General features: G+C 51.4%; 4 protein-coding genes across 4 annotated transcripts; 2 read left to right on the top strand and 2 right to left on the bottom strand.

The window, feature by feature from the left end:
• Positions 1–679: 679 nt before the first annotated feature.
• J4E87_004617 (uncharacterized protein) lies at positions 680–4187 on the bottom strand (the record flags this gene model as incomplete). Its single annotated transcript, XM_049376236.1, has 3 exons — positions 680–2821; positions 2869–3128; positions 3179–4187. 3 exons carry the CDS (start codon positions 4185–4187, stop codon positions 680–682), a joined length of 3411 nt encoding a protein of 1136 aa, XP_049233747.1.
• Positions 4188–5197: 1010 nt separating this feature from the next.
• On the top strand, positions 5198–6343 carry RHO2 (Rho GTPase; the record flags this gene model as incomplete). Its single annotated transcript, XM_049376237.1, has 2 exons — positions 5198–5238; positions 5896–6343. 2 exons carry the CDS (start codon positions 5198–5200, stop codon positions 6341–6343), a joined length of 489 nt encoding a protein of 162 aa, XP_049233748.1.
• Positions 6344–6969: 626 nt separating this feature from the next.
• J4E87_004619 (uncharacterized protein) lies at positions 6970–7690 on the bottom strand (the record flags this gene model as incomplete). The annotated part of the gene is made up of 2 exons (XM_049376238.1): positions 6970–7376; positions 7495–7690. The coding sequence occupies 2 exons, from the start codon at positions 7688–7690 to the stop codon at positions 6970–6972; spliced, it is 603 nt and encodes a 200-aa protein (XP_049233749.1).
• Positions 7691–10104: 2414 nt separating this feature from the next.
• Positions 10105–15755, top strand: J4E87_004620 (uncharacterized protein; the record flags this gene model as incomplete). The annotated part of the gene is made up of 4 exons (XM_049376239.1): positions 10105–10380; positions 11821–14321; positions 14653–14684; positions 14734–15755. The coding sequence occupies 4 exons, from the start codon at positions 10105–10107 to the stop codon at positions 15753–15755; spliced, it is 3831 nt and encodes a 1276-aa protein (XP_049233750.1).
• Positions 15756–17742: the final 1987 nt, after the last annotated feature.

Here is a 17742-nt window from a genome sequence, read left to right on the forward strand (position 1 = left end):
TGAAGCTCTCTCCATACTTGTAAACGTACGCGAATGTGTAATATATTGCCATTTCCGGTTTCCCAACTCGAAGAAGAGCTTTCACAATTAATCACAGTGGCACTTTGAGCAATGCCACACAACAGCATGACAAGGCTAAGTTGCAGGCTACCGTTCAGATGTTAAATGGCGGTTTACCGTGCTATTGAGACTTCTTGGGTATTGAGTATAGCGCTCGATCGCACGTAAGTTGTCAATAGATGTACAAGAGTGCTTGATACAAAATGGCAATCCATGATGTAATGAACCCCCTCTAATACCATGTAATGCGTACTTTGCGTATGCTTGGGTGTCTGAACAGACGAAAATCATGAAGACGAGGAACTTCTGTCTAAGCAAGCACCGTTGCTCATGCATGGTACGTTTCCACAAAACAACATCATGTCAGCATCGTGGGCATCAACGATATCACATCACATCACAAGATCAAAGCACATCAAAATCCCATCATGGCACATCTCTCAGCGACTAGATTACCTCCACTTGCATCCATCAACCACAAGAGGAAGAGACTAGACTAGACTATACCTCCAACCCGTCTCTCGTCTACTAAAGAAACAAGCATGAGGGCTGACAACTGATTGGCCAAAAGAAAAAGAATGGAACAGTCCAACAGAAAGAGAGGAGACCGATCAATTCCTCAGAACCCCTGCGGTCCCAATCCAGGAAACCTGCCTCCAAAGCCACCAGCAAGCACACTGTGGCCTGGCACAGGACTGCCAATCTCACCAAGCGAGCTCGGAGGCGCCTGTATCGCGCCATCACTAAACTTGATATGCGACAACCTGCCACTGGCATCTTCTTTGTACTCCAGGCTCCCACCACCATTCGTATGCGTGACATCAAGGATATCGCACGCCTCCTTGATCTCATCCACGCTCACAGCAGGATCCATAGCGCCGCGCGAAGCTTCGACTTGGCGATGTACTTCCGACGCGTCGACGTAGCCGTCTGCGTCGGAGGCGCGGGGGGCGAGGGTCTTGCATGCGGCGCAGATGGTACGGCGGAGCCAGACTATGCGCTGCTCGTTTGCGTTGCGTTCGAGGGTGCGCGTCGTGTTCATGGAAAAGGGGCTGTTGAAGATGTTGGAGGTGGGCGAGTTGCCCCAGTTGGCACCGGAGTGGAAGCCCTGGAGGGGTGGTGTGCCCCAGATGCTGCCGCCGCCTGGTGCTCCGAACGAGCCGTATTGCGAGCCGGGTATGTCTGCGAAGCCGAATGATGGCGCTCTCACTGAGCCGTGTTGTTGCATGCTTGGGCGGCGATCGGGTAGCTCGGGGATTTCGTCATCGTCGTCCAGCAGCGCTTTACTGCCTAGGTGATTTGCCAGTTCGTCTACATCGGACCCCTGCTGTCCATTCTCATCACCCGGCTTCACGCTTGAAGGGCGCTTGATAGGCGTTGGCCGTTGAATAGGCTGTGTTTGAGGACCAGTGATGGGGCTGTCGTTTGAGAGTCGTTCAAAAGACCCCGAACCCTGCCGCGAGTGCGTCGGCATGCCCATCGGGAAGGCGGAGGGCATTGGCGCAGTGAAGCCTGGAGGTGCTGGAAAACCTGGTGGTCCTTCCATCGGGAAACCACGGCCAATTGGAAGTGCACCTGGTGTGTGCATGCCAGGAGGTGGGAATCCACGGAAGCTCTGGGGCGCTGGCTGTGGGAAGAACGGTATATTCGGACGTGGTCCCATCATTCCAGGCATCATCGATCCATGACCAGGGAAGCCATTCAGCCCTGGAGGCATGTTCATACCCAGCCCTGGCGGCCCCTGCATACCTGGCGGTGGTCCCATAGGTGGCATCGGCGACGATGGCTGCCCATGCGGGGTCCCTAGACCTTGCTGTTGGATTGGCGGTTTCGTCAAGATCGACCTTGGTATCGACTGGTTTGGCAGCTGGGAGGTTGGGGATGTCGACTTGCTTGTTCCTAGGGTAGCATGGGGAGTCTTTGGCGATGAGCCGTGGGAGGTCTGGTGCGATGTTTGGCGCGGTCGGTTCGGGGTTGGAGCCTTCGGTACAGCTGGCGTGACCTGCGGCGATGGCATTCCCGTAGACGAATTCTGCTTTAGCAATTGAGGAGGTAGCGCAACAGCTACTGGCTGTGAGGCCTTTTTCGCACCCGCAATAGCGTTGTGGGCAGCTGCAGCGGCGGCTTGATCCTCCTTGCGCGTTTGGCCCTTGGTTTTCGAGTCCCGTTCCTTGCGGTCCTTGTCCTCCTGTGCCTTCTTCTCTTTCGCTTCTCTCTCCCTCGCTTCCCGCTCTTCACGTTCCTTCCGTTTTGCCTCGTCTTTGGCCTTCTTCTCAAGGGCTTTCTGTTCGCGTGCTTTTCTCTCTGCCTCCTGTTGTCGCTCGCGCTCTTCCTGCTGTCGTTTCAGACGCTCGGCCTCCTTGCGCTGCTTCTCCTCCTCCTGGGCTTTGCGTTCAGCCTCTTTCTTCTTGCGCTGCTCTTCTCGCTTCTTCCGCTGTTCCTCTAGTCGCTTCTCCTCCGCAGCCTTGGCCTCGGCTTCCTTGGCTGCTCGTTCGGCTTCCTTGCGAGCCTCCTGTTCCGCCTTCAGCTGCCGTTGCTTGTCCTTCTTCTCCTTGCGCTTCTGGGCTTCCTTTGCTTTCTTTGCCTCTTTTGCATCTTTCCGCACATCCTCCTCTGCCAGTTCTTCGAGTAGCTTTTGTTGTCGTTCCGCGGCCACCTTTTCTCGATACGCCTGGAGCACTCTCTGCTCAAACATTCGCGCTGCAAAGATCTGGAACATTCGCCGGCCTTCCTCCATCCGTTGCTCCTCGGTCATGGCGCCCTGGGCGGGGTTAGTTGCAGATAGATAGTCCAGCCTAGAATACGCACTTCCTCATCCTCTTCGTCCTCCTCGTAGTCGTCGTCGTCGTACTCCTCCTCATCTTCGCCCTCTTCGTCGTAGTCGTCTTCGTCTGGCGGAGGCGCGCTGTGGCTGTGGCCGCTGTAGGATCGGTGCTGGGCGCCGGGGTGAGCCTGGACTTGAGCATCTTCTTCCCGCTGCATCCTACGCTCAGCGAGCTGCTCCATCATCTCGATGAACTTCTTCCCATCGTTCTTGAGCAAATCGTCAGCAACCGTAAGTATGCCACCTAAAAGGATGAATCAGCATGCTCCCAGCACGGGTCGGGGGCGGGCATACCTTTGACCTGCAGACTGCTGCCAAACTGGAGGAAGTCTGAGGGCTCGGGCGGCGGCAGACTGCGCTCGCCTGAGCTGTAGCCGCCTTCTGACGAGATCTCGCTGTCGTACTCGGAGTCTTCCTCCTCTTCCTCGCCCGAGTCGTACTCTTCTTCGTCGTCGTAGGGGCCGGGCGGGGGGTGGGGGTTCAGCATGGGGCGCGGGTGGTGAGGAGCACTGGACGCATAACCATAATTAGCCTCGGGAATGAAACTACCGACGTCTTGCTGGTGGTGCGCGTACTGCTCGAGTTCTTCGTAATATGCATCATAGAGAACCTCCAGCTCCTCCTCGATGGCGGTGCGCTTCCGCCCGCAGACGGTGCAGCTGCACGAGTGCTTCTGCTGCTCCTTCATCTTGCGCAGGACCGCCTCCTTTTCGATCTTGACGAGCGACTTGCGCTCGTCCTCGCCGAGGGACAGCCAGAACTCGCGGATGCGGTCCCGCTCGTCCTGCATGGTCGTGTTCCATATGCGGTCGCCGCGGGCGCCGGAGCGCGCGACCGAGTGGGCGGGCGACATTTGGTGGGCGGGTGCGGGGCTGAGGCGTGATGCGACGTGCTGGGTGTAGGCCAGCGGAGGGGGTGCGGAGGGCGCCTTCTTCTTCCGCCGCGTCTTCTTGCCCGCTTGGCTGCGCATTGGGGCGTGGCCGTAGCCCTGCGGGTAGTCGCCGTTTGTGCCGTAGGCGTGCTCGTACTCCTCGTCCGAGTAGTACTCCCCCTCGTCGTACGCCGCCTCGTCCAGCTCCGCGTCGGCGTACTGCTGCTGGCCGGGCGGCCCTCGGGCAGGCGACACGCCATTCCGCGCGGGCGCAGGCGCAGGCGGCTCCTGTGCGGCTCGCTTGGCGGCCTCCTTCTCGCGTCGCTTCTGCTTCTTGCGGTTGACGGCGGTCGGGGTGGCATCGTGGGCGTGCGTCGCAGTGCCGTTGGGCGGCAGTTGAGCCGGGGCGGGCCCGCGTGTTCCCTGGGCCATGGGGGCAGTGTGTGTGTGTCGCGGTGTCCTGCTGCACGGCTGTTAGAGCGCGGGTCTGGGGAGTCGAGTGGGTGACAGCTCGGGCGATGGCGCGGGAGGGCTAGCGTACGGCCACCGGGGAGCAAAAGTGCGAGGTGGAGGTGGAGGAGAGGAATTGGAGGGGCGTCACGCACACCAGGGCAGATGGGGGGCTTCGTGCTGTGTCGCGGCAGACAGGCGTTCAGGCTTTGGGGTATGACGGTCGTGTGCTCGGGCTCGGGCTGCTAGCACATGCCGCGCTGTCGTAGCCTCTTGTTGATGGTCGTCGGCCCATTGTGGTACCGCGTTGCGATTCGCACCTGCCGCAGGTGCCACGTCTTGGCGTCTTCTGGAACGGAAGGAACTGGGCGAGAGGCTGTGCAGTGCAAGTGCTCCGCGACGGCCATTCATTCGTATCTCAACACACTCGCTCTCGCACACCGCACCCTGACCACGCCAGTGCCAGCGTCCCCCGACCCCAGCCCAGCCGTCTGTAGCTTTAGCTCGTGCCTGTCTCCGCTGTGATCGTCCCCAAGCTTCATTCTTAAACACCGGCCCGTCCACTTCATTACTGCACCACCGCTTTTTGCTCCCCATCACCCATTGCTGTCGCCGGACTCACGCATTGCTTTCACCTTCACCTCGACGCCCATCCACCGACACTCACCACCCCTCCGGTCGTCTGTCGCTTCTCTCGCCCCGGCGCGCCATTGACACTCGCTCGTCGCGAGCCATAACATCGCCAATCACCATCGTTGGGCCCGAGACCACCTCGCTCGCGCCATTACACTCGCATTACCCCGACAACACCCTCGACAACACTCTCGCGCAAACAAGGCTACTTCACTGTATCCTTCCACCCGCGCACCACTCCTCTCGGCTTCCACGACACCACGACCGCAACTGCGAACGCGCTCCAGCCAATAACACGACCCAGCATCTCCGGACAAGGCTCCCGCTGAGTGCGGCATTTCCCCAAACACACCCCCACAATGGCCCAGCAGCAGCAGAATGGCGAGCCTGTAATGCGCAGGTACGTTTGATCTTCACTTTCTGGACCCTGGTCAAAACTTATCTCATGTCGATCTCTCACGACCGTTTTCTTACGCGCGCAATTGCTTTTCCCAACGTTATTTCCTTCCGTCCGACTCTCTTTTGACGACACCAATTCTGCGTCTACCCAGCAGTTTCTCCGATTTCTCCATCACATTCAGTTTTCTCTTGCAATGGTACGATGCATCGTTGGAGCTGAGGCACCCCGGTTTGCGCCATAGCTTGCATTGGCGCACCCGGTCCGACGACACGACCAACTAAAAATAGGCCACCCTACATGTCCCCCATGTCCACTTTTTATCGACTCGCGCTCAATTCTTCCTCTTTTTGGTCATGCACTGCACTTCATCCTCTTGTTTGCGCCGACATCCACTCTCGGTCACGCCGACGCTGTCACGCCGACGCTGTCACACCATGCACCCTTCACCCACACAACATGCTGATCTTGTGCCTTTAGGAAGTTGGTCATTATTGGCGACGGTGCTTGCGGCAAGACTAGTCTTCTGAGCGTCTTCACTCTCGGATATTTTCCAACAGTACGTCCAATACATCGACCGATAAGCCGTCTCCCCAATATCCTAACCCGTCATTAGCGCTATGTCCCAACCGTCTTTGAAAACTACGTCACCGACTGTAGAGTAGACGGCAAGTCCGTACAACTCGCCCTATGGGATACAGCCGGCCAAGAAGACTACGAGCGCCTCCGTCCCCTCGCCTACAGCAAAGCGCACGTCATCCTCATCGGCTTCAGCGTCGACTCCCCCGACTCCCTCGATAACGTTAAGCACAAGTGGGCAGAGGAGGCCCGCGAACGCTGTCCCACCGTCCCCATCATCCTCGTCGGCCTGAAAAAAGATCTCCGCGACGACCCCCTCGCACAGGAAGAAATGCGCAAGAAGAGCTTGAGGTTTACGACACCGAAACAAGGCGCCGATATGAAGGACATGATTGGCGCGAGGAAATACCTAGAATGTAGTTCCCTGACAGGGGATGGCGTGGACGATGTTTTTGAAGCGGCGACTAGGGCAGCGCTGCTGAGTGTGGATAAGAAGGAGAATCCCGGGTGCGGATGCGTTGTCCTGTGAGACTTTGAGAAATCGTCTTCTCTTGCATCTTATATCTTCTTCTTATCTTCATATCACACACACTGCATTGGGCGGAGTCACGACACACTGGAGTTGGTACGATATATTTGGGGCCTTCAATTTTCGATTCTTCTTCATTTTTCTTCTTTATGGGCGATTTACTGTTTGAGCGCGTAAACTGCATTACACATAACCTTTTTCTGTTTTGATGGAGCTGGAAAGAGAAGAGAAAAGACTGGCTGTTCTGATGCTGCTGTTGGAAGCCGAGGCAGAAACATACGTTTGTCGGGTTCTCTAGCTTTATCTACTCGAAAGATGTTGGCTTAATGATTGACGAGAACGCGCCATCATCATCCACTCATTTCGGCTTCTGCTTTTGGCGATTAGTTGTATATTCTTGAGAGAGGAATGATCGGGCTCACTCAGTAAACTAGAAGACAGTAATCTACCAATGAGATATCACACGCATGCTTTGTCATATTTGATAAACGTTCACGGCAATGAATGTATACGCGATGCGAATAACGACATCGACCGCCTTTTTGCTATATACATATTGTACAATCCCATCATTGCATCCACATTTGTCCAACACCCACAATCCATCCCAGACCATCCCAAACCATCTAATCCCTCGTCCACCCATGATTCCACCCCTCCCTCGCCGGAAAATCCGTCTGCACCCTCCCATACTCCACCGGCACACTCCCCCAAATCCCCCGCTTCAACATCGCACTGCGATACAACCTTCCCACCTCCCTGCCCTTCGTCCCTAGGCGACTCGGATCCGCGCCGCGGCCCCCAGCCTCCTCTTCTTTCACAAGATTGCCGTTGTTGTCCATGAGACGCAGGTGCTCGCATGCAGACCGCATGGCCATGTATTGCCGTTCTAGGGCGCGTTCTTCGGCCCAGCGACGTTTGCGCAGGAATAAGAGCCAGGCGCGGTGGATTGTCCAGTGGCGGAGGGAGCGGTTGCGGGAGAAGTGGAGGGGGCGGGGGGTTAGGGGGTGGGAGAGGTGGTAGCGGATGTTTGCTGTGGGGGGTGTTAGCTGGGGTTTTGTGGTGAGGGGAGGGTTGGTGGAGGGAATTGGATGGGATGGATTGGGTTACATCGGGGTGGGTTGATGGGGAGATAGAAGGGGGAGACGTACTTATCCTAGGATCATTCCCCGGTCCCTTTTTACTCCTCTTCTGCATGTTTGGTGTCGATGAGAAGGCTGCTCGTTGCGACTTTTGCTGCTGCTGCGGACATGTCCATTGTGCGGTTCTTTGCCAGATGTTTGTCGCTTGCGTGGTTTGAGTGGGTTTGTAGGGTCGGAAGACCGGTCGGAATGCGGAGACGTTCATCGTGGGTGTTGTGTGAGGCGCAATGGCGGGGGCAAGGCGGAGGTGGGTTGTTGGTGTTGGTGGTGATGGTCGGACTGGAAATTCGCGATGCGCGGAGAGACCCTTGTTCGCCAAGAGGAGCTAGTGCGTTGGGGAGGGACGACTTGAGCTCATGGTGGACATTGCTGCGCAACAACAACAACGTTATCTCGACGAGCCCTGTTACGCACTCTCAACTGAGATATCGAGATTTGAGCTTTGAACGACGGGACCTTTGTGATATACATGTCAATGTCACTAATGACAATTGCCTACATATGCGTCCAGACCTTCTACAGCACGCCCGAGACTCGATGATATTTGGACGAGGCCGGTAATCAAAAGTCCTTCCGGAGCCCAGCGCGTAAACTATCGTCTTGAAAACCGCTTTAGATGTCTCCAGTGTTGGAAAGCCGCATCTGCTCTCACTTCGAGGGTCGGGTCGACCGCACCTGCCTCATGTGCAAGAGCCGAGTAAACGTGCATCGCGTCGTCATGCCACTGACGAAACAAAACTCATCACCAGTTCTCTTACCTAGGTAGCTTCACCCACGCACAAACAGTACTCACTTTCGCGCAAGTTCTCCATCATCAGACCTTCAGCTGTCTTCCTTCATTCCATTACCTGCAACTGCACTTTCCTCCTACCGTCTATACCCAGATCCCCCATCGCACCTACCTCAGGAACCTATACGTCGTCAATATGAAGTCATTCACATCCACTCTCTCCGCCATCCTGGCCCTCCTCACAGTCACCGTACCCGTCATCGCCACCTCGGGATCAAAGCCAGACAGATGTCCTCACCGCGCCGCTACCCGATGCTCCCCCGGTGGCCATGCGGTCCAGATCTGCGTCAACGGTGTTTGGCAGAGGAACTACAGGTGCCCTTACCCTCAGTGGTGTGAGACCGCGTCCGCGCACTGTATCGGACGATAGATGGCTGCTGGCAGAGGTATGGTAAGTGTCGAGACTTCCTCTATAAGGCATTCGCTGACCAGAAGACGATAGTCTGAGCATGAAATGGCAGAGCGGTGGCTAATATGATGGGGATGCTTCAATAAAGGAAGGCGGTCGAAAGTGATAGCTGTGGAGTTGATGTTATCATCTAACACCCATTGTTATGGAGGATCTGTTATGTTCTCAGGACTTTTACGAACCAGCTACCCTCCGTTTTCCTGATGGAACAAATCAAGCTCACAGAGTCAACGGATGCGTTCGCTGTACTCAATGACAAACACATGCATACTTCCACAGTCTGTCATTCACGTATAGCAGCATGAATTGAACATCCCTAAGACCTATATAACAGCCCTCTTGCTTATGTCCACCTTTCCTTCGCTATCTACCACCACAACATCTCCATCACTTTACAACAGACTACAGCCCACCACTAGCAACAACTACAACAACTCTCCACCCAAACCACCAACAACATGAAGTCATCCACACCCCTCATCCCCATCCTCCTCACCTTTTTCACCCTCTTCCTCTCCATTCTCGCCAACGACGCCCGCGGCCCTAAGTGCACGCCCGGTGACGCAGACCGCTGCAGCAGAGAGGACGACTACACCCTTTCACACTGCACCAATGAAGGCTTCTGGCAATCGTACATCGTCTGCTCCTGCGGCAAGTGTAAGGACGGGGAATGCATCTATCCTCCTGAGATGAATCCGAACTGGCCGGGAGAGTGTGGGGGTGGGGATTGAAGTGGTCGGGATGTGTTGGGGGGATGGATTTGGGGGGACGAGAAGCGGGTGCGTGGTATCGGCCGACTGACGCGTGATTCAGGAGGGCGGGGCTATTTAAGGCGTTTGGGGTGGGAGTATATGGGTGGGGTGTGTTTGGATAGTCTTTGGAACGACATTGATCGGTGTTCAATCGGCTGGGTACATGCAACGCTGGGGTGTGTATCAAAGTTTTTGGATCGATACAGCATTGGAAGCTTTTTTGAGGAGGGTACTCGTCGAGGATACTCAGAGTAAATGTGCTTTTTCACGACACTACGGGCTTTCAGTGACAATTTAACAATGAGAAAGGTCGCTGTAGCTGGAGGTCTAGCGCACTGACTCTGATATCGAGGGTCAAGGTGTAGGATGCCGCCTCCCCCACCGCTCTTGCTAGCTTTCTAAAAGATAGGTGTGGCTTCAAACGCTGAAGTAAAGGTGATGTCAAACCATGCCGGGCTCTCCACCGCTTCCCCTCAGCTCCTGACGTTTTCGTGACCTTGCCGCCGTGCTGACCGCGTTTCTTACTGTTCCAAGCACCCGAGGTAGCATATATAATCCCCTCCCTTCAACTCTCGTCAACTCCTCCTTTCTCCCCATCTATTCACACATTCCTCCAGAAAGACCAACCCAAACACCAATCATAACCAAAACTTACCCTCAACACCACCATGAAGTCACCCCTCCACCTCATCTTCCTCCTCCTCAGCCTCCTCATGATCACCCTCCCCGCCTTCGCCATCGACAAATGCGACAAGTGTTCCAACAACGGCGCCGAGTACTGCAACCGCGGCAACGGTGACCTCCTCGAATGCAAGGACCACTGCTGGCAGAAGAAGTGGTCGTGCCCCAAGGGCCAGCAGTGCATCATGAAACCCGGTCCTACTTGCATGGCCTCGGGGGATGTGTGCAAGATGTGTCATGATCAGTATAATAGCTGCCGTGCGGTAAGTTTGATTCGAGTGCTTGATGATATGGATGTGGGGATTGGAGTATCATGCTAATGCGGCTTTCGATAGGGTAACTGCGACAGGAACTGCTACGCCAAGTGCCACAATGATGTCTGCAATGCTTATGATGGCAGGTGCAAGGCTTGCAACCTTCAGTGTTGAGCGGCTGCTTGCACTACCTCTTTACTGATTGACTCGAGAGTGGATTACCGGTTTTCCTTGGCTAAGGATCTGATGACTTGTGTGCGGTTCGGCATGGGATATACGGATACATATCTCCGAGATGTGAAGGGTTTAGAGGAATAAGGGCTGGATAAACATTTGGAAAGATTATACTGCCCAGGTGGCCACCGGAATGAGATACATGATTTGAAACTCCTGATCAGATTAGGTTATGTGACTATTGGTGTGATTGGAATTCACGTATGCTCGGCTGTCCGATGAAGGCTGGGGCAGTTGTTGTGGCGGGGTAATGCGCTAATTGGATTAGCGCAGGACCTTGGGAGCCTCAAACTTCGTCTGGGCTATCCCTTCTCCTCAAGCACCGTGCCACCGAACGATCATTGAACTATTGCCGCGCATCCAGTGTGCCCTCGAGCTGAATCGCCTGTCATTATCGTCACTTATCGGCCGAGTCAAGCTCGATGCGTCCATCACCCCTTCCCAAATCGTTTTCTGGGGTGGATTGTATCGTCCTCTCCTTGGACTGAGTGGCTGGCTTCCTTTTTTGTTTCGGTGATTGATAGCAGAATCGCAGGCTCCATCTTATCGCGCGACCTTCGTTCTTTGATTTCGTTGGACCGAGCAGACCCCGAAAGCGACGACATTCCGTCGAGCTAGCAGAGAGGACTACCGGAGCGTGTCCCATGCTGTTTGTCTCATTCAAAACTTTGAAGTAGACGCTTGATTATTGGATACACGTTGTCTTACAGACTGAGCGAACACGTCTTTGTCCCTTCTTTTGGATGGGAAACTGCGGCGAAAGTCTACCACTGCCAGCGCAATCGCGATACGTACAAGTTGCTTTCGTCTCAAGTCATTCATCGATAGACCATTTACGAGCGTCGAACTGAGACTCCGCAGTTCAAAAGAAGACATCTCGTGGAAATAGTCGTTGAGACTGTATCTGTTTCAGGGTATCGAATAGGTTAAGCGCGCACAGACTCCGCGTCAGTAGCTCTCTTTTCTCCATACTCTGTCATTTCGTCCAATACTCGCGTCTACTATCTCTTCCTATCTCTAGAAAGAACGCGCGTTTGAGCGCCGGCGCTTATCATGGATCATCTACCATCTCTTCTAGTGGATACCTACAAACGGTATGAGTTCGCTATCTAGATCGTCTACCCAGGTTGGCTAACCACTTCCTCTCATATCAGATACAAAAGTGGTACGCAAATTGTAGCTACTTGGCTGGCAACATCAGCCGCCAAAATCCAGTCCATTGACCACTTGTTGATCAAGAACGCACGTCTCAAGGGACAAGCTCGCGCTGCAGCCCGACAAAACGGAGTGAGCGAAGTACCTCTAAACGCATTCAAGACCTTGGTCGACATCCTTGCGAAGGCTAAGATCACTTTGCCGACCGATATCGAAGCTATCTTGTGGAGTGTCATCACCGCTCGCAAAGAATGTGCAGGGTTCTACCGAGCGAAACCAGAGCGAGAAGCTGGTGATGACATTGATGATGAAGGCCATCAGTTCTTCATCGACATCCTTAACTACTATTACCACACGCTCAAAGCGCCGACAGCAGGCAAGACCAAGGAAGAACGCGAGAAAGGGGCATCTACGGATAATCGCACATCCAACTTCTTCGAACACCTCAGTCTGGTTCAAGAGCAGGCTGAGCCATCGGGCTACATGCCTTCGGTGTCGACAGACACGCAGAGCCGAAGCTACCGTATTAAGGAGTCCGCCAACCGAACGAGTGAAAAGGCCTTTGCGCTTTTCTGTTTCCTCAAAGATATGACAGCAATTCGTTTATTCGTCCACAAAACCTGGCGCGGATACAAGGAACGTAGCCTGGCGCTCACCACAGCAGCGACGACCGCCAATGTCGCAGTTGACATCTTGCGACGGGTGAACGAGGCCTTCCTCAAAGACTTTCCAGAGTTCGAAAGCCACCACAAAGTGATCAAGTTCCTTGAGAGCTTCGAAGAACAAGGTACCAGCGGTATCACCCGGAAAGACGAGATGGGCTGGTACGATCTCGATGACTTCAAACTGTCACCGCAAACCTTCGTCTGCAAAGATACTTATAACGTATATTTCCGAGACCATCTCTTCGATCACGACGGCAAGAAGGAAGTGATGGTAGATTATCACTCTGGCAGGAAAACTGCCAGAACCGAGCAGACTCACATGAGAAGGTGCCTTAGCGTCTTCTTGAGCCTCTCTAGGTCAGCCGATGTAGGCGCCTTCACACGAGACCATGATATCCTAGCTCGCGCAATTCACACAATCGATGAGGAGCAAAAAGCAAGCACTTGGATCATATTCGCACTCCAGATGTTCGTCGACATGCACCGTGAGCTTGGTGCGGAAGTGCCTCGTGCGCATAGGGATCTCCTGGATGGTAACGCAAGAATGAGTGGCGCATTGAGACGGTACATCGACTTTGCAGAAAACCACGACGGCGAATGGGGCCGATATTTGTACACACAACTAGCCTCCTCATGGAATCGCCTTCTTGAGACTCTTGAAAGGGTTGACCATGTGAGCGACACGTTCAAGATGCACAATTCGTGGCTCGGGGGAGGAACCTTGGTGGATGGCCCGTTCTACCTCGAGAACCAACCAACCTATGCTGGATGCACACTAGAGCGTCATAAGGAAGGTGTGCATCTGTTCGGTGTTGAGGCTGCAAGACATTCCGAGCAACTCCTGTTCGCCTGCCACATCTACAATGCCGGCCTCAAGAACGGGCTGCTGCGACGGTGGCCTGACATGGAATATCTCATCGCCAAGCAAACCGAGACGCATATCTTCCTAGGAACCCGTCCGGTCGGTTACGAAGAGTGCGATAAGCGGCTACTTTTGATGCGAGGCTTCAGTCCCAGTGTGCTTGCTAAGCACAAGCGCGCCGGCAGGCCAATGTATGAGTTGTTCGAGACGATGGACACGAAGAAAAATTTAGGCGGCCGCAAACTGGAAATCTTCTCCGCTTTCGTTAGACAGGCTTCCGCTTTTGACGGCCTAAAGCGGGTGATGCTGAAGACGGACGAGAATGGCAAGAATAAGAACGAGCCGATCTGGCTTCTGGAGCGCGTGGTCCGACATCGGTTGGAAAACAAATCGAAGAAGTCAAAGCATGGCAAGCGTCGCAAACAAGAACTCAGTCCTCTCCAGACACTTGAGACGTATCGAGACGCCATGAAGGAGGATGAATTCCTTCTCAACTTCGACATCATGACGCTAGATCTCATCGCCAACAAAATGATTCACGTCATCAAAGCCTGGTTGCGAGACTTTGGGGACTTGAAAGCTAGCTCGGTTCCTGGATCCAAAGTCAGTCTGAAATGTATCCGAGACATCGCAATGGCATCTGCGATGTTGTCCTCGGCAAACAAGAAGCCGGAGATATGGGACGTCCTCGACCACATCATCAGTCGCGTCGGCAACATGTGTTACCTGCGCGCAGAAGCTCATCGCGGTACTGTGAACCTTCAACCCCGCAACCCGGCATACGAAGGCCAGTTTCTTCCTACTGCTGCTGTCTTTGGTGGTCCGAACTCTCCCGAGGTCCCTGAAGACTGGCAGAACAAGTGGGATATCGTGGCTGGGAAGGGAGCGTATGACTACCACGTCTCCACCACGGCGCTTTTGACATCGGAGCAGAGGGCTAGGGACAAGGAGTGTAATGAGTTCTTGGAGAAGCTAATTCCTATTAATTATCCGGACTACAGCCAGGAACAAATTTGTCGGGATCTCGGAATGGAGTACAGGGATGTCACGCGATCGTTTCTTGTGCATTAACGGGAGACTTTTTGTCTACATGTCGTCTGTCCTTTGGTAGTGCATAGATTTGACGGATGCAATCGTTTCGTTATCGCAGTCACGACCCATGTGGAAAGTGACAATGACGGGAAGTACAAGGTGACTGGTGTTAGATGAACGTGTCTTGTACTGCGATGAGCGTAAAGATTGCAGGAGAAGAGACGTTTTTGTATTGCCCACCCGAAGAGGGATAAGACGAGATGAGATGACGTAATCACCGCCGATCACACGCGCGCGGCTGGACGCGACCCCACGCTTCCAACACGCGTCAAGATGCTCACAGATCGTGATGCCGCCCAAGAGAGGTGCGTATACCATCAAGAGCCTTGAGACGGGCTGAATTGACGTGATCAGCTCCCAAACGCAAGGCGACCGATGATGCAACAGTCAGTCGCAATGCCAACACCGCCAAACGAGTCGCGCAAGAGAATGCGAACTTCGGTACTCCAAGAGACTGGCCGATTGAAGCCAGGAAAGGAATAAAGAATGCGCTAGAATCCTCTCTTCTACCTGACAACGACCAAACCGTCTCCGACGAATCAGATTCCGGCGACTCAGAGCTCGCCGATTTCGAGGTTGAGGGTGATGGCTATGATGCAGCCATCAAGGTGGAAGAAGAGCACGAGAAGCGCGTCGAGAGAGCGCAGAGACATCTAACGATAAGACTTCATCGAGAAGAGGAAGTGCAAGTCGGTGACGTACGAGGCGAATGGGATCTTTACTCTCCTAACTATCTTGACCTACACGAAGTCGACAACCGAGCGCTGATATACACTGGACAGTTCAACTTCCATCATTGGAAGACGGGGAAGCTTGTTATCGGAGATCACAGCAACGACACAGCGCTCTCTTCGATGGAAGCCACTGCAAAGCTTTCTCTGCACGGCCTCAAGAACGAATGGCACTTCCCTCTCAACCTCCCCAAAGCCCCGTCCGTAGAGCTACAACCACTCCAAGGCATCCGCCAAAACTATGAAGGTGCTGGGAACCCAGAAGTGCGACTCGGTATGTCCTTCCTAGGAAACGGCTACCTGAAGATGCGGATACCAGGCATACACATTGCCGGAAAGAAGGAATGGAGAAGACATCTTACCTTTTACGGCATCAATCGCACATGTCCGCCACGAGAGGTGGAGAGCCCTGAGCCGCTGCCACGACCTGCGACACCGCCACCTCCAGAGGGATTCAAGTACGGAAAGAGAGGTAATCTGGTTCGTATATCGAAGTCGCGATCGAAGCCAGCGCCGCAACCAGCGCTCGCCGAGCCGATAGATGATCCTGATGATGAGCTGATATCTTCGGATGAGGAGCTGAGACGGAGGCTGCTCGAAGAGTTGGATGATAGCTTGTTCATCAACTGGCCGGGCGACAACTAGGGACCGTGGTAGTATCGGCATCTCCACATGCCTCTGCGACAGGTTTGTTCCTTTGCGACATTTGCGCATGTGGCAGCATGATCGCGTGCTTCTGTGGAAAACATGTCGAAAGCACGGGGTCAAGCGTGTATCGAAGATGGTGGATGTATACTTCTAGCACATGCCACATTCAGCCTGGCTTGCTCATGTGCACGCGAGGTATGGCACAAACACATGTGTTTCCCTCTGAAGATGATTGCTGAACACACAAGGCGAGCGCTTTTGACAACCAGGCGTCTGGGTTGAAAAGCCCTTAGGTCGCCACGAAAGGCATCTCTCTATTTTCACATCTTTCGCCATCAGAGATTGCGGAACAATGGATGTGCGCGCAAAATTCAATGAGCCCGAGAAAGCCATGGAACAGTATCAAGCCATGCTACAAGAGGCTAGACAGATGAAAAGAAAGATTCCCGGAGACCGCAAGAACAAGAATGCATTGCTAGCAGCCTTCCTACCGGCGCAGGGGCTTGGAACAGCGAGTTCTAATAGCAAGGAGAGGCTTCTGATCAACACATCGTTCTTACCACGGGCATATCCGCCTTCTGTCGTCCCTCTTAAGAACTTGCCACTAAACACTAACTTTTTAAGATTCTAGAACTTTAACTTTTTACTAATATTTTTATACTAATTAATTTATAGTAGTAGCTTTTAACTACTTTAGCTAACTAAATATTTATACTTATACGTAAATAGTTTAAAATAGCTAATATAGTAATATTTAAAAGTTTACTATACTTAGTATAGCTTTTCTAAACTTAATAAAATAACTCTAAAAGTTTAGCTTATAAAAATTTATATATCTTTAATAAAAAATAATAGTATAAACTTAATTATACTATAGCTTTTATTAGTAAAAGTATACTATTAAAATACTAAGCTATCTTAAATACTATTTATTAGTATATTTAAGTAAACTAAAAAGCTATAAAAGCTTACTATAATATTATTTAAGACTTAGCTATAGCTATTAATAGCTATTTAAATTATTTTACTAACTTTACTTAGCTTTTTATTACTAAAAAACTATAAAAATAAATATTAAAAGCTATTTACTTATTATTTAACTTTTTACTAGCTTCTAAAAGTAATACTAAGGCCTTTACTAGTTTATTTTACTACTTTTAAGTAAATATAGTAAAAACTTTAAAAAATTTTATACTTTTATAAAAAGGCGCTACTAAGATAAAAGTAGTACTAATAATAAAGCTAGTACTACGCTTTATAGCTTATCTACTACTTATAGATAATTATATTTTTATTACTTTTAGGCTAGTAGTATATATATAATAAGCTTTTTTATTTACTATATATAAGGCTGTTATAAAGGCTATTAAAAATAAAATTACTTTATTTAATATACTTTAGGCTAAGGCTATAAAAACTAGTTAGACTATTATACTCTATAATAAAAATATTAAAGCTTATTTTATAAACTAAGAACTATATAAACTTATAATTAGAGTAGTTAAAAGTAAAAATACTAAGCTATTTAAGTACTAAGTTAACTATATAGTCTAAAGCGTTAATAGCTACTATAAATTAATTTTAGATAGCTTTATTTCTATTTACTTAAATAAAGTTTATAATAAAGTACTTTTATAGACTAAAGTATAATTTATAAGTATTTAACTATTATAGTATAGCTTCTAGAAGAATAGAAGAATTATATAAATTATTTCTTTCTTTACTTTACTTTATACTTTTTATTTATTTAGCTAGAGTAACTATTTAAAGAAAATTTAAAAAAACTTATTTATTTTACTATATAACTCTAGCTATTAAGAGTATTATAAAATTATAAACTATATAAAAGTAGTCTACTATTTTAAGTATAGTAAGCTATTAGCTATATATAAAGGTCTAGTTAAAAGCTACTAAAATATACTAAAGTACTTTAACTACTATAGCTCTTATAAAACTACTTACTCTAACTATTTTATAGCTCTAT

This window comes from Alternaria ethzedia (assembly GCF_023757985.1).
Source record: "Alternaria ethzedia strain BMP 0044 chromosome Unknown scaffold_9, whole genome shotgun sequence".
Lineage (NCBI taxonomy): Eukaryota > Fungi > Ascomycota > Dothideomycetes > Pleosporales > Pleosporaceae > Alternaria > Alternaria ethzedia.